A 21,998-nucleotide genomic window follows, 5' to 3' on the forward strand; every position below is an offset into this window, starting at 1 on the left:
GACCCCGGGCCAGCCACAGTCAGAGAATCCGGCCAAATTCCGAGAATCTGGCTAGATCACGTCCTCGTTCAGTCCCAGTCCGACTGGCCCTGGTAAACTCTCATCAGATCCGTTCCCTTGTATCAGTGGGTGATAGCATCCCTCGCAGTACTGATTTCGTCTTTCATGTTCTTCCTCCTTCCGCTCCCCCTCCGGACCTCGGGGGGCTCAATCCGGTGCTCCAATGTGGGCCTCCGACTGCATAGCCGTCCTTCGCCAGACGAAGGATCACTCCGAAGGCCCTCTGGATGGAAGCTGGGATGGCTGGCGGGGAAGCTAGCAGGGTGGAGCCAGCAGAGCAGGCTGACCTGGGAGTCTATGGGGTCGGGGAGAGTCCTAGCTCCCCCTCGCCGGGCCCCTGTCGCGGGCCCGAATCAACTCACCACTCCGAAGGCCCTCTGGATCAAAGATCTACACTTTGAACTCAACCTGTTCGTATTCACACCTGCTCTCCACCCGTGCTGGCAGGCCCACAGCAGGAAATACTGTGGAGAAATTTGCCCTCATCACAGCTGGGATTCCCTGGCTCATCTCCTGGCCTGGGACATTTTGAGGACAGGAGGGAAAGAGCATAGGCCAGGTTAGGGGCTGTGAACCGAAGGCCTGGAACACAGAAGTATCCCCCATCCGGCTTGAGAGGACGGTTCAGTGCAGATTAATTGTCAGCTCCATGTCCACACACTGATTAGAAACCAATTGCAGGGACACATGGTTCAAAACCAGCATGATTTTTTTTTTTTAATTTCCAGGAAACACAATACAGTTCTAGTCACTGCCTGCAACATGCGAAGATGGGCCAAAGCTAGAGAGACCTCTCTAATGTCGCTACTGGCAGGGGATATTTTCCCAGAGTGACTGCTGCAGCTAGAAGGAGGAGCTGGGGTAGGCAAGGTTGAAGACCTGTAACCCCATTGGCTCTCTTCTCTCTCTAGGCTGTGGCCTCCTTCTAGAGAAAGCTGACTCACAGGGTCATGCCAGCTCTGCAAAGGGTACCACTAAACACAGAATTGCGGTGGCACTCCCTGGGGAGGGTACTTTGCAACATCACTCCCACAGCAGGTGGGCCATAGTCCCATCTGAGGGGTGCAGGGAGCACCTCTGTTTCCCTGTAGCTCTGGGGCAGGGTGTGTGGTTTATTGGGGACCAATTCCCAAGAATCTGGTCTGCTTTTCTGTCCTTCCAGTCTGGTTTTACCCTGCTCTCATCTGCTTTGTCCTGATCCCCACGTTTCTGTTTAGCTTTCTTTTCAGATCTTTCTCGAGTGTGTTACCTACAGACAAACTGTCCTTCCTCAACCACATAAGGCAGCCCACACCGGAAATCACAGCACTGGGACACAGGCAAGAGAGCAGGAGTTCAAGATCACCTTTGGCTACATGGTGAATTAGAGACTAGTCTGGGTTTTGTGAGCTCTTGTCTGAAAAAACAAAACATAGAAACTGGTTGTGGTGGCACACGCCTGTAATCTGACCACTCTAGAGGCAGAGGTGGGCAGATCTCTATGAATTCAAGGTCTACACAGTGAGTTTCAGGTCATCCAAGCCTACATAGTGAGACCATGTTTCAACAGCCGCAACAATAGAAGACAACAATGAAATAAACCCAGTGTGCCAGGTAAGTCACTGGGGGGGGACAATGAAGCAGGGACAAGGGAGGGGAGGACTGACACTTTAAGTTAATGGTCATGATGTTTAAACAAGTACTGATGGAAGTGACAGAAGCAAGTTGTCACTAGCACTGAATCCAGTATCAAAGTCCCGAGCCCAGAGCCGGGTACACTGTTGTTCAGTGACTGGTGAGGCCAATGAGGTTACCGCACAGAGAGCTGGGAAGAGTAGGAGGAGCAGGGACAGAAGGTGTTGGCTAGACTGTTGGCACAGAGGAAGTATGAAGTCACACAAGTAATAGTAAGTGACAGAGAAACATCAGGCTCCAACATGAATTAATAGTTCATGGGATGTCCCCACCCTCATGCAGCAGGTATACTGTAACTGAGAACTCGGAGGCTAGGAGAGGTGGTGTAACTCTTACGAGCTTATCCAGCTTGCAGGTGGCAGAGCCTGGGTGCATCCTCAGACCAGCCCAACACTGGGGATAAGCCCTGAGTTGCCCTGGCACAGAATTTCAAGCCCAGGCCATCTGTAGGTAGAACAGATTGCCCGACAGCACTGATGGGCTCTCGAGACTGGACTGGGCTAGGTTGGGGAGAAGCCTCTCTTCCTTTCCTATTTCTGTCTTCATCCCATCCTGGGATGGCCTGAGAATCTGGATTGTAGAGTGAAGATGAGATGAGAGATTCACGTAGGTGGACATGCCTGTGGCCTCTGTACCAGGACAGAGACTTTCTGGTTCACAGTCTTGAAAAGGCAGTGCCCCTTGCAGTCCCCTTAACATTAAGCTCCCTCCAGCATGGAGGCTCCTCAAATGTTGAACTCTGACACAATATGGAGGCTCAAGTCAGAGCTGCTGTCCAATCAATGGAGCCGACAAGCAGCTCATTGGTGTGGGGCTTCTCTCATCCTCTTCCCTGGTGGACAGTAGAGAAAACTAGGATTGGGAAAGATCTGGAGGAGACCTGGAGATTGAGCAAAATCTTCCTGTGACTCTCATTTGGAGCAAAACTAACATTTGAAAACTATTTTATTTGATTATAAATATGTGACTTTGAAGAAGAGGTTTTGCTTTTGTTTCCACAGGAAAAGAGAGGTTGTGGATTCATTTCAGGTTAAGAAATATCAAGTTTGGTCAAGGAAGACACCCCCCCGCCCCGCCGAGAAGTCTCCAATAGGAGAGGATGGCTCAGATGTCTGAGTTCTACATCCAGAACAGTTTCAAGACTGCTGGATGAGATGATCAAGCCTCACAAGATACTCCAGTCAGACTCGATCATAATTCTAAATTTTCTTTAGGTCTCCATAAGATTATCAGTGCCCCCAATCAGTAGGCAGTACCCTGGAAAACTATGCCCACATTCCCCCCAAAATGGATTATGGATATTTATCTTTGTTTAGAGTGTTGGTTACAAGATAGTATAAATAATGTTCTAGGCAAAAAGCTAAACAAAGGATATTAGATTCAGAGTTCTTGTTTTGAAAAAAAAGGGGGGGGGATGTTGTGGGACAATGATCTTTTATCCTGTCACTTGTACTTTAATAAAATGTTGATTGGTCAGTAGCCAGGCAGGAAGTATAGGCAGGACAACGAGAAGAGGAAAATTCTGGGAAGAGGAAAGAGTCAGTCTGCAGTTGTCACCCAGAGAGAGAGGAAGCAAGATGAGAATGCCTCGCTGATGAAAGGTACCAAGCCACGTGGCTAACAAAGACAAGAATAATGGGTTAATGAAAGATGTAAGAGTTAATTAATAACAAGCCTGAGCTAATAGGCCAACCATTTTATAATTAATGTAGACCTCTGTCACGCCCGCCTTGCCAGCAAGGAAGACGCAACACCGGACTCTTCTTAACTGCGGTTTATTCAGGCCCTTAAAATAATCTTCTCACCCTTTGACTACCTCTCGCAACCTCTCGCCCCGGGGGTAAAGCCAGTCTACAGCTTAAATAACCTCTGGGTAGCCAACCCCAGCAAGCCATGTGGGAGACGCAGATAGGTCCAGAAACGCGGAAGCAAACCAGATCTTTAGCGTTAGCCATATATGGAGTTGTAAACACCTGAGAGCACTCACTGTTGAAAAGGTAAAGGGCGGGAATCAGCGCCACCTGTAAGGCATGGCATCACGCGGCTCTCTACAGAACTCTGTGTTTCCTTGAGACTTAATGACTGTGGGATCCAGTTGGACAAAAACCTCTGTCAACAGAATTCCATCTCAAATGCACAATAAAGCTGAAGACAGGCTCACAGCAAAACTCTTTGTAAAGTACCTGTGACACCTTCTGCTGTGGGATAATGCTCCTGTACACTGTAAAGATTTGAAACGTGTATTAGCTTAATAAAATGCTGATTGGCCAGTAGGCAGGCAGGAAGTATAGGTGGAGCAACCAGACTAAGAGAATTCTGGGAAGAGGAAAGGCCAGACACAGTTGCCACCCAGATACAGAGGAAGCAAGATGAAAATGTTACACTGATAAAAAGTACCAAGATACGTGGCTAAACATAGACAAGAATTATGGGCTAATTTAAGTTGTAAGAGCTAGTTAATCATAAGCCAGAGATAACAGGCCAACCAGTTTATAATTAATATAAACCTCTGTGTGTTTCTTTGGAACTGACAGCTGCGGGACTGGGTGGGACAGAAACTTCCATTTGTAACCTTCCATAAAGATGGGTTCTATAAATTGACAAGCTCACAATAAGGGTGTGGGGGAAGATCCCATATGGTCTTGCCACACACATTTAAAAAAAGGTTACTAGGCTATTAACCATGCTCACTTCCAGGCTATGGATCCCTTCCTTTGAAGAATCAAGCCTGTGTGTTTAACATTCCTGGTTCCCTTAGTGTTTTTCTGTGACATTCCTACCACACCTTCTAGGGATTGAACTCAAGTCACTGGGCTTGCTTGGAAGCATGCACTTTTCCCTGCTCAGCCAACTCATTGGCCCTTTCCTATAACTATATGACTATATAGTTAGTTAGTTAGCTAATTAGTTAGTTAGTGTGTATGTGTCTGTGTATGAAAATGGAGGCCAATAGAGGGGGTGAACCAATGAGTTACTTACAGGAGATAGACAAAGGGTTACTTACCTACCCTTTTCACTTTTTATTTTGAGACAGGGTCTTATTGAATTTCCCAGGCTGATCTCACATTCATCCTGTGGCCCAGGCAGGTTAAGAACCCATAATCACCCCATCTCAGCTTCTCCAGTAACTATGATTACAAGGCTGAGGCACTGGGCCTGCTTAAACCCAGTCTTTTGAACTGAAGATTCCTAAACTAAGGATGTTTAACAGGTTAAACAGACAAACCTGCTACTGCCCAACAAGAAAAATCTTAAATTTAGTAGACAAACTTTTCTGCACCACTCCATCCTACCCTCTCACTTCCCAACATGTGCCTTGAATATTTAGCTGGCTATGGAGATCAGGCTGTGTCATTGTAGAAGCAGTGGCTTTCCAGCTGGGCCCTGCCCTAAGTAACTCGATGTTATACAGCAGCAGTTGGCTTTGCTATGAATGCAAACACAGAGGCAGAATGACTCTAAATTTCCTTGTGCATGTAGGCTATCACTACCTGTCTAGGTATCAACCATGATACATAGACCGATGAACATCTTATTCATGCAAGTAAAAAGTTACCACCTTGCCAAAGTAGAGTGGGAACACATAGGCACATGTGAGTTTACAACCATCCAGAGCTGGGTGGTGGCGACACACACCTTTAATCCCAGCACTCAGGAGGCAGAGGCAGGCGGATCTCTGTGAGTTCGAGGCCAGCCTGGTCTACAGAACGAGTTCCAGTATAAGACTCCAAAGCAACACAGAAAAATCTTTTCTTGAAAAATCAAAACAAAACCCAAAACCAAAACCAACCAACCCCCCCCCCAAAAAAAGAAAGAAACAAACAAACAAAAACACTAGGTTTAGAACTTGGTTGTTGTTGTTGCTTTGAGACAGGGTCTCACTGTGAAACCTTGGCTGTTCTGGAAATAGCTGGTCTCAAATTCACAGAGATCCTCCTGCCTCTGCCTCCAAAGTGCGGACACTGAGAGCGTGTACCACCATGCCCAGCTCCTTGAGAACTTCCCAAACAGACGAGATCAATGAAGGGTGCAGCACCCTGACCCGGGTTCCAGAAAAAGAAGATCTAACACTCCAATGGTGACAACTGCACCGATCTTTCCGTGACCAGCCATCCAATCACCGAGCACGTGTAAAGGAGCCAGCAGAGACTCCACTGCCCTCGAGGCTTTAGCTCATCAAAATCCCTCTCATTAACCTGGCCCATTCAAACGGCGATGCCTCCGCTTGTCCTTCCATATCTAGGATGCTTCTCTCTGCAGCTTGGCCCTGCAGCCGGGCTCTAAGAACCTCTAGCAGCTCTCCAACCGTGCCCACTAATAGCACATATAACGATGTACGGTAACTCCCTGCATCGGTATCAACTCTCCTTCCAGCAAGTCTTCTTTGAACTCCGGTAGCCCCTTAAATTCTTTTGTAGTCATTTTGTAACCTACATAATGCATTGTGTGTGCCCATATTTATGTATATACACATCAACACCCATATTTATATTTATTATGTAAGGGAAGAGATATGGGAGTAATATTAGTAATTAGGATTGGGATCATGGGGCTCAGCTGAGTCACTGCTTGCCTAGCATGCATGAATGTCTGGGTTCAATCCCTACCATTGTATAAACCTAACCTGATAGTACAAGCCTGTATTCCCAGAATGGAAGCAGGATCATCTGAAGTTCAAAGTTGTCTTCAGCTATATAGTGATCTAGGGGCTAGCTAGCCTGGGCTACATGAGACCCTTCTTGTAACAGGACCCAAGAACTTAGTAGGCTCCCAGACCTTAGCACAACTGACTTCATGATAGAAGTATTGTCATCCAGGCCATAAAATTCAGTAACAGACAGCACCACCTGCCAAAATTAAAATGAAAGTCTAATCCATCAAAGTTCTGGAGAAGTTTCTAAATGAACTAACCTTGCTTTTGGGCTTCTGCAGTTCCTCTTCTGGCTAACTGTTCTTGTTAACTGAAGTATGTCAACCCAGGACATGGTTTTTGTGCTGAAAAGCCACCCTGAGAAAGACTTGGTGCTACACTGGGATCCCAAACACCCAGTGTAGTTGCCAGCTGGCTAATAAAGACTTTCTATTGGCTTAAAGCCATGCCCGAGCAGTCCTCTCTTGGTGGCAACCCCACAACATTCTCAATGAAAAGAAATCAAGAAAAAAGAAAAAGATTAGAATAAAAGAACTTGTGGTTGGGGGCTGGGAAGAGCAGTCAAGAACACTGGCTGCTCTTGCAGAGGACCCTGGTTCAGTTCCCAGTACTCAGATGGCAGCTCACAACTGTGTGTAACTCCAGTTCCAGGGGATCTGATGTCTTCTGGACTCTGAAGACATCAGTCATATGTGTGGTGTATATACATATATGTAGGCAAAGCATTCATATACATATATCTTTGTTTGTTTGTTTGTTTGTATTTTGTTTTTGGAGACAGGGTCTTTCTGTGTAGCTCTAGTGACTGTCCTGGAACTCATTCTGTAGACCAGGCTGGCCTCAAACTCACAGAGATCTTCCTGTCTCTGCTTCCCGAGTGAGTGCCGGGATTAAAGGCATGTGCCACCATTACCCAGCTCACACAAATCTTAAAAAGTAAAAATAAAAGAACCTGTGGCTGTCAGAGACAGAGGCAGGAAGACCTCTGAGTGTGAGGTCAGCCTGGTCTACAGATCAGGCTCCAGGAAAGCTAGGACTACATAGAGACCCTGTCTCAGAAACAAAGCAACGACAAACTGGTATAGCTTGTGAACTTATTGCTATTCAGTACATTGTGAATTGTAGAAATATACAAATGTGTCCATCATGTTTCTGGCATGGTATGCTCATGACACTTATAGACAAAAGAAAACTGAGTATCGTTATTGGAAGGCTGAGAAATTGTCCTCTGAACAGTGCTGAACAATCCAGAGTGTTCTGCGTACGTGAGCAACTATTTTTGTCTTGGGAATTTCACAGTGTCTTAAGTTAAATTGGCCTAAACATTTCTAATGTAAAGGAACCAACTCTATGCCAAAATAGTTAAAAATAGCATCAGATACATATCCACTTCTTGTATCCCTCAAGACATTTTAAAAAATTATTCTTTTTAATTAAGTGTACGTGTGTGTCTATGTATGTGAAGGCAGGTGCCCCAGGAGACCTGAGGTGTTGAATTGCCTTGGAACTGAAGTCACAGGCAGTTGGGTGCTGGGAATAGAACTTGTGTCCCCTGGGAGAGCCGTTTACACTCTTAACCAATGAGTCCAAATACATTCCACACGCCAGTTTCTGAGTTTACTGTCCCTGCAGATTTAGGGACACAGTCTCAAGCCTAGGCATGTGGGTTGAAACCTCAGGACACTGCCAGATCCTAATCAGTGCTGGAGCACGGACAAGTTGGCCTGCCCAGGAGAGGCGATAGAAGGTTCTTGAATCTTACAAAACATTCAGTTCTGGTCAGGTGCCCGTAGAAAAGATCCCCATAGGAAGCTGAGTAGAAAAAAGGTCACTCAGGGCCTTCTCGGCTTTCACTGCAGAAAGTGAGAAAGGACGGCCTCTGCTGGTCAGGCCCAGGATTGCGTAGTTTACCCTTTTTTTTTTTTCTTTAGGTAGGGTAAGATTACGTCGCACGAATTCTCCCCCAGAGTATCCAGTGATGGGAATACATGGATTTCTTTTAGACAGAATATGTGAAGGCCGGGCTGCAATCACAGTCACTTTTAGGACAAACGGGGAGACTGTCCTCAGAGTAGACACGCTTTTCCTGAGGTCACCCAGTAAAACCAGGGGAGAATTAAGAATTGAACACAAGTCTCTCTACTCCATGGTTGTGATTCTGAGTAACTCCAGCTCTTTTAAATAGACACTTAGGAGCATACGGAGGCACGAACCATACCGAAGTCCGGAGAGGCCTAAGGCGGAAGCTTTAAGGCAGCCCCAAACACCACCACCAGTATTCTTTTTCCGGGATTCTTAAGGCCGCCACTGCTAATGGTAAAGCTCTGTCCGCCCCGGGGCATCTCGGGAAATGTAGTTTTTATTAAGACTGTAGGGTAAGAGCAATGTAGAACTTCATTTCCCGGAAGGCTGCGCGCTCCGTTACCTGAGCTAGGCGATGAACCGTAGGGCCGAAACCTTTAGCTAGGATTTTTTAAGTTCTCAGAAGGAAGGTGTGACGGCGAATTGAGGTTTTTGGCTGCTCGGCAGGTCACCTCATCTGGCGGAGCTGGAGGAAGAGAGCGTGGCGACTGTGGAGCGGGCCCACTTCTGGTCGGCGGTCAAAATCCTAGGACTCTTCTCCTTTAATTGCGGTGGGCGGGACGCGGCGACGCCACCGGCGTTGCTATTGGCGGCGATTGGGGGCGCGGAAACTGAACAGGCACAACTGCCGGCGCAGCTACCTCGGGCTTTTGAGGTGCTTCTGGTACTGCCAACCCCGCTAACCTAGCCAGCCCCGCCATGGCCGCTCCCAGCCCGGTAAGTCTCTGGAGAGTGGGCGCCTAGCTGACTGGAGCAATGGCCACGAGAGGGGCGGGTGGTGACGCGGGGTTCAGGGGTTGCCTCCCCATCTAAGGTTACGGGGTGGGTCTGGCATTGACCCAGCGTCCCAAGTGCCAGACCAAATGCTGGATCACTCTGGCAAACAAACAAGCCCCTGCTTCTGGGATTTACGGTTTAGCGAGAAAGACACAAGCAAGGCCCGAGCCTTGTCGTAGTCTGGGACCAGTGTGAGCCTCGTCGTCGTGTCCTCTTCTTGATGTCTGCTTTGGAGGCAACATCCTTTCCAACAGGCGGAAGCAGTAAGCTATTGGAATGCCTGAAGTGTCGGAGGCCTGCAGTATGACCTAGGCCGGACCCTGACCCCTCTCCCAGTCCAGAAAAAGGACTCCAAATTGGCCTTTTAAATAAAAGTTTGCTTCCAAAGTGCCTGGTGCTCTGACGAGGTGGTAGCCGATGGCCCCGGTGCACCTGAAGACTTGGGCAAAAATGGAACCTAGATTTTTGATTACCAATCTGATAATCTGTTGACATCCATAACAACACGCTGGTTTTAGGGGAGGGGAGACCCACGTGCAGGAAGAACGACTCAGGGAAGAGGTCATCGGGAAGGGGGTCCCACTGATCAGGACCTTTCTGCCCACTGAGCCTAGGATGGACACTGCTTTGCCCTTATTTTTCCAAGAGGTTCAGATGAGGACAGGAGGCCGAGTGTTCACTTGCTGCTTTGTTAGAGCACTCCCCCTGAACACCACTCCATCTGTTAAAAGGCGTGGCCCTGCAGGTGTTTGGGGGGTGGAGCTGGGCACTGGGCCTTACCTTTGTTTTGGGTACAGCTTCGTGGAGTAGTGGTGGCTCTGCTATGCCATAGGAATGACCTTTCCCAAACTGGGTTCCTTGGAGCTCCTAAAATGGGCTTTTGAAGTTTTTGATGTTTGAGGTGGAAGGAGATACCTTAACTCTGGTTGGAGTATAACTCCTAAGTCTTGTATACAGCCATGGCCGTCTTGTAACTCGCTCTGTAGTCCAGGCTGGCCTAGAACTCACAGAGAGTTGCCTGCTCCTGCCTCCCGAGTGCTGGGATTAAAGATAAGTGACGCCATGCTCGATCCACATGTGGTTTATTTGTTGTGGTTTATTGATTCATCTGTTGATGGGCGTGTGTTTGTAGATTGCGTCCCTTTCCGTCCTGCACTCCTTTATTCTAACAGCTTTTAGTGGATTTCTTAGAATTCCTTATATACAAGATATAAAAACACTTGAAGGGCCGGGCAGTGGTGGTGCACGCCTTTAATCTCAGCACTCAGGCGGTAGAGGCAGGTGAATATCTCTGAGTTCAAGGCCAAACTGGTTTATGGAGTGAGTTCCAGGATAGCCAGAGCTACACAAAGAAACCCTGCCTCGGAAAATCAAAAACAAAACAAAAAACCACTTGAGTGTTTTTAACATCTCCTGGTTATAGGAAGTCTTAGTCCCAGAGAAGTCCTTTCAGACTTTACTCACTTGACCCTGCTCTCCCCCAGGAGGATCCCTCACTGGAGAGGCACTTTAAGGGCCACCGAGATGCAGTTACCTGTGTGGACTTCAGTCTCAACACAAAGCAGCTGGGTAAGAGAAGGCGTCTTTCTTGTTTCAGGTTCTAGATTCTAAACTTGGAAGGATTGGTGTGGGGACGCCAGAGCCCAGCAAGGACATGCTGTTCCATCTAGCCCCTTGTCTTGCTTCTATGGGGTAGCTTTCTGATCACCAGACTTACGAGGCTCCATAAGCTCCATTGTGCGTGAGAAGAGTATAACGTCCAGAGAGGTTAGGAGCCTTGTCAGGGCCATGCAGCCTTTGTTTAGTTTAATCTTTTTCCTTTTATTGGAAAGATTCTTTTTCTCACAAAATATATACAATTGCTGTTTCCCTCCGTCTACTCCTCACAGTGCCTCCCCACCTCCCCTTCCCTCTGGATCCACTCCCTTTCTCTCTCATTAGAAAAGAACCAGGCTTTGCCGGGCAGTGGTGGCATGGCACACACCTTTAATCCCAGCACTCAGGAGGCAGAGGCAGGCGGATCTCTGTGAGTACAAGGCCAGCCTGGTCTACAAGAGCTAGTTCAAGGACAGGCTCCAAAGCTTCAGAGAAACCTTGTCTCGAAAAACCAAAGGAAAAAAAAAAAGGCTTCTAAGAAATAATAATAAAGTATAAGATATAATAAGATAAACAAAAACTATCACATCAGAGTTGGACAAAACAAGCGAACAAGGAAAAGAGCCCAAGAAGAAGGCACAAGAGTCAGACACACTTGTTTTGCACACTCAGGAGTCCCATAATGACATTAAATTGGAAGCATATAGTATATATGCAGAGGACTTGGTGCAGACCCACGCAGGCTCTGTGCATGCTGGTCATGCATCCTTTGAGAGTACAGGGTCTAGGTTTTTCCCTGTGTATCCTGTCTATGTCTTGGGTCTGCTCTGGGGTCTGGACCCCAAACTGACTCCTTTTCCTGAGTCTTCAGTTTGATTGCCTACAATAATATGGCACTCTTGTTACAGAGACCTATAGTGAGAAAGATGTTGAACAAGGCCCATCTCCCAGCTCCATACCACTGCCCCTTCCTTGTACACACCAGGGTTCCTAAACAGCTTTCCTGACTGTTTCTTTTCCCGTGGATTAGGCTTGCCTCTTTATCTTATTGCTGAGTTTCCCTGCCAGAAGCTGTTGGTTTGCTCTAAACAAAGGGAACTAAAGCCATTTTTTTTGTCTGTCCCTCTTTAGGCTTCTTATTAAGTTTGGTTCTTTGTTTTGTTTTTAATTTATTTTTAGATTGGCTCATTTTATTTATGTGATTATTTTATCTGCATGTATGTCTGTTCTCCACACATGTGCCTGGTGCCCCCAGAAGAGGACATAGTTAACCACTGAGCTATCTCTCCAGCCCCAAGTTGGTCCTTTGAATAGTAAAATGCCTTCTGTATCTAACTGGCTCCTGAGCGTTGGGAGGACGGGTCCCTGTGCTCTCAGAGTATCAATGGGAGACCCCACAGGGATGAATTTTATAGGACCCTAGGTTGCAGTACAGAAATGGCATGTGAGTGGTCTGTCAGTCTGGTTCCTGTGTTGTCCTGCTGCATGGAGAACTGCCAGGCCATAGCTGGCAATCTTTCCATCCCAATGGGATTCTTTTTATTGCCCCGTTGGAGATGCTTGTGAAGGTGGAGCTGGGCCTCCTGTATCCCCAGCAGGGTGCCCAAGGTTCTTGAGATCTGAGAATCATCTTGTTACTCTCCTTAGCCAGCGGCTCCATGGACTCATGCCTCATGATCTGGCACATGAAGCCCCAGTCACGTGCCTACCGCTTCACGGGCCACAAGGATGCTGTGACTTGTGTGAACTTCTCCCCGTCGGGACACCTACTTGCCTCAGGCTCCCGAGACAAGACTGTTCGCATCTGGGTACCCAATGTGTGAGTTATGGACCTCAAGGGACTAACAGCGTTGAGGGACCTGGTATAAGAGCTGTCCCTCCTTAGGTCCTTTCCTGGCTTTGAGCTGGTCACTGGGACATGTGACCTTAGATGCCAGCAGAGGGCTTCAGCTGGGACTGTCTAAGTTGGAAGGACTCACGTAAGGGTAGAGATGGGGAGAAGCACTTTGTTTCTGGTGGGGAGGTTCTTGCCTTTCGGGTGGCCTGGGACAGTGAGGCCTGGAGAGATAGAAAGAACTCTGGTGCGCTTGTAGGTCCTCATGCCACTGCTGTGAACCTTCTGAGTCTGGGTGTCTGTCCTCATAGCAAAGGTGAGTCAACCGTGTTTCGTGCACACACGGCCACAGTGAGGAGTGTCCACTTCTGCAGTGATGGCCAGTCGCTTGTGACAGCCTCTGATGACAAGACAGTCAAGGTGTGGTCAACTCATCGCCAGAGATTCCTGTTTTCCCTGAGCCAGCACATCAACTGGGTCCGCTGTGCCAAGTGAGCATTGTCTGAGTGGAGAACCTGGAGGACATCGGGGTGGTAGGAGTCAGAGAGGAACCCTTGGATGTCAGTCTGTAACCTTGGGCAAGTTGCACGGCTTCCCTTTAATGTATCCCTGAGCCTTCATTTCCTAATCTGTAATGTGTCAACAGCTGTGGTTGCTACACTGAACTTGTCAGGAGCTTCACTGAGCTCATGTGTGATACCTATTAGTCAGCCATGACCCTCTGTCAGGGGTGCTGAGTACTCCCAGGACAGCAGCAGCAGCAGCAGCAAGCTCCTGTCAGTACCACTGTGCAGTGGCTCCTTGTTCCTTTGGACAGTTCGGCTAGCTGGGTAGCATCATTCTCATTTTGCAGAAAAAGAAACAGGCTCAGAACAGAACAGTCTCTTGCCCTGGGACCTGCAGTGGGTACGTGGTGGAGCTGGGGCGTGAGCCCACATTTCTCTGGCACTCAGGTTCGCCTCCTTCCTCAAAGCTTAATTGTGCTCCAGAGCTGCTAGATGGGGCTTGATCTTGAGGCTCTGGCTTTGGTGTGGGAGGCAGTGCTGTGACGTGACATGCCAGGTGAATTGAAGAATTGCAGACACAGATCTGCCTGCCTGTGGCTTCTTCAGCTCCTTTCAACAGAGCTTTCTCATGTCACAGCTCTGCTCCAGAAGAGGGGGTTATGGTGACCAGAACACGAAGAAACCATGAAAGCAGAGGTTAGGGACCATTAAGCTATCTTCCTCTGTGGATACCATGGAAGTTACTTAGTCCCTAGAACAGAACTATTCTTTTTCTGGGAAGGCCCTGTTCTGAGAGGTTTTATGGTCAAGGACTTAAGAACGGAGGAGGGCAGGGGTCAAGTCAGCAAAGTGGGGTATGATAGCCACAGTAGTCCTTTGATAATAGGTCCCAGACCTCCATGTGTTTTTGTTGGCTCATTGTGTTTTGCTGATGTACTGATGTGGGACTCCTGATCTCCTCCATACATCAAATTAGACCAGCTGTGTATCGCTACAGGCCATGTGCTTTCTCGGTATTCTATGCAGAGTGCTACTGCGTGATTACTGCGGGCACTGGAGAGGATGAATCTCACAGAGAGGGAAGCCACTTGCCCAGGATCACTGAAGGTCTTAGAACAGAACATGTAACCCTAGGTTGTTCCTGGTTCAGGTAGCTGGGTCTAGTGGTGCACACCTATAGTCTCAGGAGAGGCAGGAGGATCGCCACAGTTTGAGGCCAGCCTGATCTACATATAGAGTGTTGCAGGCCAATCAGGGCTACATAGTGAGACCCTATGTCAAAATAACAGTAACACAAGAAGCCCAAAATGCCCAAAAAATTCCTGGATCAGGTAGCAGCATGCTGGAAGAGGTGGCTATAGAGAACACGGTGTGATAGTCAGAGTCTGTTAGTCCTGTGACTTATTCTGTATTTAACTTAGGTTTTCCCCTGATGGGCGGCTCATCGTGTCTGCCAGTGATGACAAGACTGTGAAGCTGTGGGACAAGACCAGCCGGGAGTGTGTCCACTCATACTGTGAGCATGGCGGGTGAGTCCCTATGGTCATCCTCTGTCTGCAGGTGCTCCTGCACAGGTCAAGACAGGAGGCCCAGTGGCCTTTGGGGCCTGGGACTGTGCATGTGGTAGCCCTGCTTACTGCTCTTTGGCTGGCTTGCTTTTTGTATGAGCTTTGTACCTTTTTCTTTGTGGGTGGACAGTTAAGCCCAGTCCCCACCCCATGGATAGCAGAAACACTTCACCTAAAGTCATGCAATAATTTGGCCTCTTTTTTTCCCTCTATAGTTTCTAGTTCTCAAAATTCTAATGTGTCTCTCAGAGCATTGAATCAGCTCCCTAAACTGCATATTAAACTTAGCGTCACCCAGGGTAATGATTTATAAATGAAAGCTTCCAGTTCTTGCAGCAGTCAATGGCTCTTCGTTCTGTGTCACATCATACATGGAGAATAGGAGTGACCTGCATCTGAGCAGGGATTTAGATTTTCTTTTTTTAAAAAAAATATATTTATTATGTATATAGTATTCTGGGCACCAGATCTCACTATAGATGGGTGTGAGTCATCATGTGGTTGCTGGGAATTGAACTCAGGACCTCTGGAACAGCAGTCAGTTCTCTTAACCTCTGAGCCATCTCTCCAGCCCCGGATTTAGATTTTCTAAGTGTCTAAGTGGGCTTCAGCTTTGGTCCTTATTCCTTAAGATGAGGCTCACAGGCAGGGGCCCCTCTGGAGTACCTGAGTATCACGGATCGTTCATTGCAGGCTCTTGGCCTGTCTTCTAGTGATAGATGGATGAGTAGTCCTTGTAGCCCTGTTGGACCTTCCCACCTGTTCCTCAGTTGGCAGGACCTGTCGTCTTGGAGCCAACCCTGGCAAAAGGAACCCCAGAGCAACTTGGCTGACTTGGACTGAAAATTGCTGTTTTCACTTGTACTTAGAGCTCAGCAGTGGGCTGGACATGGTTCCACACACTTGTAATCTCAGTACTGAGGAGGGGAGTGGAAAGGTGAATCTGGACTACATAGTGAATAGCAAGCTGCTGTCTCAAAAACATAAGGAGAGAAGGAATAGAGGGAGGGAGGATGGTAGAGAGGGGCATGTGCAGTGCACAACACCTGTCTGTGCTCTATGCGCTACCATACAGTTCGCGAGCTTTGGGCAAGGGGCTGGAGATTGAAACACACAAAGACAGACAGACAGATAGACAGACAGACAGATAGACAGACAGACAGAGATACGGACCTCTAGTCACTGGTAAGAAGCCCTTTATTGAATAGCACCACGGAGGCTTATATACCCAATAGTCAGGTGGGCCAACAGGTTAAAACCTTATCCTCTGATCCTCAAAGCAACACGTGCTCAGGAAGCAGAGCTGGTAAACAACTTTGACACAGCTTTCAGTAACTCAAATCAGAAGGAAAGTAAAGGTCACTAACAGGGAAGAGCAGCTGGAGACCACGACTCCAAATGGTTCCAACAGGCGTGGTCCCTGATAAGTCTACTTTACTCCACTGCTGGCCACTGTTGTCACCTTCTTCTTGGTCTTTCTGGAAGAACAGCCAGTGCTCTTAACTGCTGAGCAATCTCTCCAGCCCCCCTTCTTGGTCTTTCTTTGCCACCTGGTAAAAAAGCATGTTCCAGGTTGAGGGAGCCGACAGGACACTTCTGTGTCCATCCTAACCAAGGAAGACCTCTTATACTATGTGACTGTCGCTGTCTTCCAGTTTTGTCACCTATGTGGACTTCCACCCCAGTGGTACCTGCATTGCCGCTGCTGGCATGGACAACACGGTGAAGGTGTGGGATGTGCGGACCCACCGGCTGCTGCAGCACTATCAGCGTGAGTGGTAAACAGTACCCTAGGCCGCAAGGAGCTGTGGTGAGACCATGCGGGCATTCATTGCTACAGTGATCGAGCAGGCCCAAGGCCAACCCTGAGTTGGGAGGCATCTTGTGGCTGTTGGGTTAGCCACGGTGAATAGTTGGTGGAGCAGCTATCTTATGTTGATCATGAGGTACCCTGCTATGAGGTAGCAGAGGCTACACACACTCAGCTGAGGAGTCTTCAGTCGGTTTCTGTCCAGGACTGTCCCTGAGAGTACTTCTTGAGAGCCCCCCACTACTCATTTCTTCCTGTGACAGAGATGACTTTCCAGGATCAAGGAGACAGGGCTGCTCATAGAGGTCACTGGTGGTACCTTGGCCTCATGTTCTCCTCCACCAGTCTGCCTAGAGTTATGAACCATGTAGAAGGTTGACCTTAGCGAGGGCCAGGCTCTGCTTCCAGGCCCAGGGCTTTGGCCCCTTATTGTCACCTTTGGATGGCAGAGCAGCGGGGAGTTGATACTGGTTTGGAGCTCAGTCTTTAGCACTCTCTACCCAATATCCCCATAAGCACTTTCTTGGGTCAGTGAGGTGAGCAGACCTGGAAAGGGGAAAAGTGTGGATTCTGTAGCGAGCTTCATCATTCCCAGCTGTGTGACACTGGGCGCATCAGTTGACTCTTGGGGCTCCTGGGACAATGATAGGGTTCATCTTGCAGGTGGTGAGACAGGCAGGGCTTGAGTTTATGTTAAAAATGGAAAGTGTGCTGGGCGGTGATGGTCCATACCTTAAATTCCAGTACTTGTGGGGGCAGGGGCAGGAGGATCTCTGAGTTTGTCTACAAAGCAGGTTCCAGGACAGCCAGGGCTGCTACACAGGAAAAAACAAAACAAAACAAAAAGATTGAAAAGTGGCTGTGACAACATGGCAGCAGTGACAGCTGCTGCTGCTGCTCCCTGTGGTCTGTCTAGACATGCAGTACACTGCGCCACCACTAGGTGGCAGGCCTTAGCCGCGAGAACTAGGTCTCCTACTCAGAGCGCCTAGGCATCAGCTCTGGATGTTCTTTCAGAGGCTTCTAGAGCAGAGCAGCGGTGGGCTCAGTCTTCCACCTGAGCTGTTTCCTACACTGTTTACTGTTCTGGCCAGGCCTAGGTGAAGGTGGAGGTGAGACAGGAAAATGACAATGGCATGCAGTGACCAGGGGTGCAGGCCATGTCCTGTGAAGGGGGTGATAGATAATAGGACCTCTGGCACGAGGTGGGAAGCTGATGAGAGTACATAGAGGTATTGTGGTTCATGCTTAGTGTGGTGCCTGCCACACAGCTCCCTACACTGGGAGGAGAGCATTTCTAGCTGTCTCTGGAAGAGTCCCACTCTCCCGATGGATCAGGAGCCTAGACCTGGTGTTCATGAGTTATTGCAGCATGTACTCATTGGAAGAATCTTGAATGCCACCTTTAAATCTGAGGTTCCAAATACTAGTGACTGGCAACTCTGGGGCATGACAGTTAAGGAGCAAATAGATGAGGTCATTTGAGAGGACAAATATAGAGTGAGATTCTAGGGGGTGTGATTGACAGACCCTGGCCACTGGTGCATGGATGTCCATGCCCAGTACAGAGGGATCAGGCCAAGGAGACCGCTTATGTGCAGTGAGTAGAGACAGGAGCTGATGCTGCGGTGGTGGAGGGGCCAGCTGGGCCCTGGGATCTAGGACATGAGAAGGGCCAGTGCCACTTATGATTGGAGGACCACTGAAGAGAAAACGTCTCCAAAGCAACCAGACCATGACATAGCTGGGGGAAGGCAGAGCCAGAAGGAGAATAAACTCTCAGGAGGTGGAACAATACAGAGGAAGTGGGGGAGTGGGCTTGCTTATGGGCAGAAGGACAGCTCAGTGCTAGCAGAGCTATGAGGTGTGTGGACCTGGGTGAGCATCAAGGCCGGGTTCCAAGTGGACTAGAGTGCTTGCTACCCACAGGTTCCCCGGAAAGCTTTCAGTGGGCATTTGCTGCTGTCCTGGCCTCTTGGGATGGAACTCCTCAACAAGGCTGCAGGGGCATATTTCTCAGCTGTCCTGGTGTGTGTTGGAGCCTTGTGGACTCTGTGCAGCCTATAAACACAGCCATCTTCTCTTGTGCTTCCTACAGAAGACTGTAGCACCTGGTGGGTGTTCACATGAGGCAAACTCACCCCTTAGCCTTGGGGGGTCAACTGGGTAGGGGCGGGAGAAACAGCTCTCATTCTACCTTCTGACACCAGGCTCCGGAGAGATCTGCTCAAGTCTAGGGCCTTCCCAGAGAGCCCTGTGTCTAAAACAGTGCTTGGGAGGCTCACACATCTTAAGTGTGCCCATATATCTGTGTGGAGGCTGATTGCTCAAAAAGGCCTCTTAGCACTGTGGTGGCAAAACTCTGATCTCTCTTCTGTTCCAGATCCTAAGAAAGCCAGGTGAGATATTTCAAGGACAGTGATTTCCAAATGTCTTCCCCGGTGACGCTGGGTGGTTGCCAGACACTTCTAAGTAGCTTTCTCATTTGAGAGGATGATGGGCTCTTGTAAGAGAGAGTGGTTGGTGCTCCTGCAATGTGCATCCAGCCGCCCATGGCCGTGCTTCCTGTGCTTGGCTGGGTTGTTGGAGTAAAGCTCACTTCGGCTTTCAGTTACAGCATATAACCATCGCCGTTTATCTAAGGCTGACTGACTGTCCTCCCAGGCAAGGAGTTTCTTGGCTCTGGCCTATCACTGCAAGGAGCAGTTCTGATTTCCCAATTCAGTATGGGTTGGTGGAGCCCTGGGAGTGCCAGTTCCCATGGAGGTGGGTTAAGTGCCATATGCTCAGAGCCCACGTTAAGACTGTTCAAACATCTGAGCAGCAGCCCCCGCCATCCCAGAACCCAGAATGTGCTTTGTGGTTTACAGGCATGTGCAGGTCCATGATCCAGGCACAGGCCTGGGTGACTAGCAAGACATGAGCACTCCCCCTTCACCCACAGAGAGTGTACAGCTTGCCTACAGTCACGCAGCTGGAAGGCAAATCTAGCTCTTCAGTTGAAAGGACCTGGGAGTCTGCCCATCATTCCCACTAGTGTTTTATTCATAGGGTTCCTAAGAGAGAGAGGTTTCTTTTCTCTCTCTCTCTCTCTCTCTCTCTCTCTCTCTCTCTGTTTGTTTTTTAAGACAGGGTTTCTCTGTGTAGACTCGGTGGTCCTAGAACTGACTCTGTAGACCAGGTTGACCTCAAACTTACAGAGATCTGCCTGCCTCTGCCTCCTGAGTGCTGGATTTAAAGGCGTGCATCACCAGCTGGCCAAGGATGGTTTTCTTAGATGGCTTTAAGCAGGCTTGTCTTTGTCATTTCCAGGAGCTTGAGTTGAAATTCTTAGTCTTGAGTTCTCTGGTCACTGATTCCTAAGAACATCTCTGCACCCCTACCCTACTCAAGAGGTGTTTGTGTAAACTTTCTTTATTTTCATATGTATGGTATGGGTGGTTTGCCTATGTGTATGTCTGTGTGCCAAGTATGCGTTTTGCCCGAAGAGGCCAGAACAGAGCCCTGGGCCCCTAGGACTGGAGTTACAAATTGTTGTGAGCAGCCATGAGGGTGCTAGGACTCAAACCAGGGTCCTTCAGAAGAGCAGCTAGTCCTTTTAACTGCTGAGCCATCCCTTCTGCCCCTTGTTCTTTGTTTTTAAAGTTGTACTAGGGAGTGAACCTAGGACGTCAAGCTTGCTGTCACCAAGCCTTATCCCTCAATCTGGTCGTGAAGGCTTTTTTGCTTTCTTTTGTTGCTTGTTTGTTTGTTTGATTGATTGATTGATTTTAAAAAAGCGTGTGTGTGTGTGTGTGTGTGTGTGTGTGTGGTGCCTGCAGGGGCCAGAATAGGAAGTTGGATCCCCTGGAATTGGAGTTGCAGGTTGTTGTAAGCTGCCTGATATGGGCGCTGGGAACCAAACTCAGTTCCTCTACAAGAGCAGTACATTCTTAACTGCTGAGCTAGGTCTCCAAGCACCTTATTATTGCTCTGGCCCTACTTGGTGTTTTGAGATTGAATGTATTGATCAGGAGCAGTGCTGACTAACCTACCTCGCTGTTTCCTACCATCCTAAAGTGGCCATTTATGTGAACTTTCCAAAGAGGTGTCCTTGCAGGTATAGTCAAAGTTTCTTAGAAACCCAGAGACCAGTGAGTCACTGGAAATACTAGTTATCATCATGAGGAGCCATGCTGGACACTTGGAAGTGAGCAGCACTTCCAAGGATGTGGAAATGGAACTCAACCCTGGCACTGTCTACTTTAGAAAGTTTTATCCTACCCAGCCTGCAGGCATTCTCTGGACCCCTTGGCCTCTCTGTATTCCCATTAGGCCCAGGTTTGCCAAATTCTTCTTCCTGTACACAAAACAGTATAGGCAGAAGGGCTGTGTAAATATAAGTCTCTCTTCAGGTTATCTGCTGCCCACAATCTAAAGCCATTTCCTGGTGTTTAGGGATGGGACTGTAGGACCCCATTGGCTCCTGGTGGCCTGTAGAAGCTTGCTGCTGTGCATCTCTGACACTGAATTACAGTTCCCTCTCTAGATCAAAGCCAGAAGCTTACAGCTCTCAGTGATAGTCTGTTGTCCCTGATAGCTGTCACTGCGCAGGATTTCAAGAAAAGTAGATTGTTCTTGGATGGTCACTGCTCAAGGCATTGTGAGAGGAGACTCACCCCTTTGTGGGGCAGGGATAGTTCGTAAGGTCGGGCTTGACTAGAAGCAAAGTGGGGGAGACTGTGGCCAGCAGACGAGGCAGGAGAGCAAGGGGGAATAGTGAGGGTAGGGATGAGTCTGGGATGTCCCCCAGAGCCTGACATGTCAGGCTCAGCCCTTTTGGGGGGTAGTGACTGTAGATATTGTGTACCCTGGCATTTGGAATGGGGTGGGGTTTCTCTTCTTCTTAGCCCAGTTTTCTCTCTCTGGTAGGCCTGACCAGAGGGGAGGTCATAGTTGTGTCCACACAGACTGGGGTTCAGAGGAAGCTCAGGACTCCCTGAGCATGCCTCACCATGTCCCACTTTTCTGCCATTGGTTGTGCTTCTGCTTCTTTGTCTTAGGTGGAGCTTGGGTGGTTTTCCTTCCAGGGCAGGCTGAAGGGTCTCTGTTCTGTCATCAGGAGTGGGCTACAGAAACCTTCAGATCTTCTCCAGGCTTGTGTCAGTGGAACGTGTTGTTCAGATATAAATACCAGGTTATATAAAGCCTTGGCTGTCTCCCCTAAGTGTGCTTGGGAACATGTCTCCACACTCCCCAACACATCACTACACCAGTGTGGTTAGCATCTAAGATGCTTCCTGTAATCTTCATGGGCTCTGCTGAGGGCCTTGCAGAGGTTCCTGCATCCTCTTGGAGCCCAGGTGAGAGCCTGGCTTTTCAACTTGCCTCTTTATTTGTGGCAGTGCCAACCCATCAGGGTCGTGGTTATCTCAGCTCCACTGGTTTCTTCAGCAGATTT

General features: G+C 48.6%; 1 protein-coding gene across 1 annotated transcript in view; it reads left to right on the forward strand.

Moving 5' to 3' along the window:
• The first annotated feature begins 8,768 nt into the window (after nt 1-8,768).
• Nucleotides 8,769-21,998, forward strand: part of Poc1a (POC1 centriolar protein A) — a 69,959-nt gene continuing 56,729 nt past the window's right edge. The window contains exons 1-6 of the mRNA XM_048417109.3: nt 8,769-9,184; nt 10,729-10,813; nt 12,488-12,659; nt 12,986-13,165; nt 14,602-14,709; nt 16,404-16,519. Coding sequence (XP_048273066.1) covers nt 9,167-9,184; nt 10,729-10,813; nt 12,488-12,659; nt 12,986-13,165; nt 14,602-14,709; nt 16,404-16,519 — 679 coding nt within the window. The 5' untranslated portion in view covers nt 8,769-9,166. The remainder of the gene's footprint in view (nt 9,185-10,728; nt 10,814-12,487; nt 12,660-12,985; nt 13,166-14,601; nt 14,710-16,403; nt 16,520-21,998) is intronic.

The sequence above is a fragment of the Myodes glareolus genome, chromosome 4, assembly GCF_982192425.1.
Source record: "Myodes glareolus chromosome 4, mMyoGla1.1, whole genome shotgun sequence".
NCBI lineage: Eukaryota > Metazoa > Chordata > Mammalia > Rodentia > Cricetidae > Myodes > Myodes glareolus.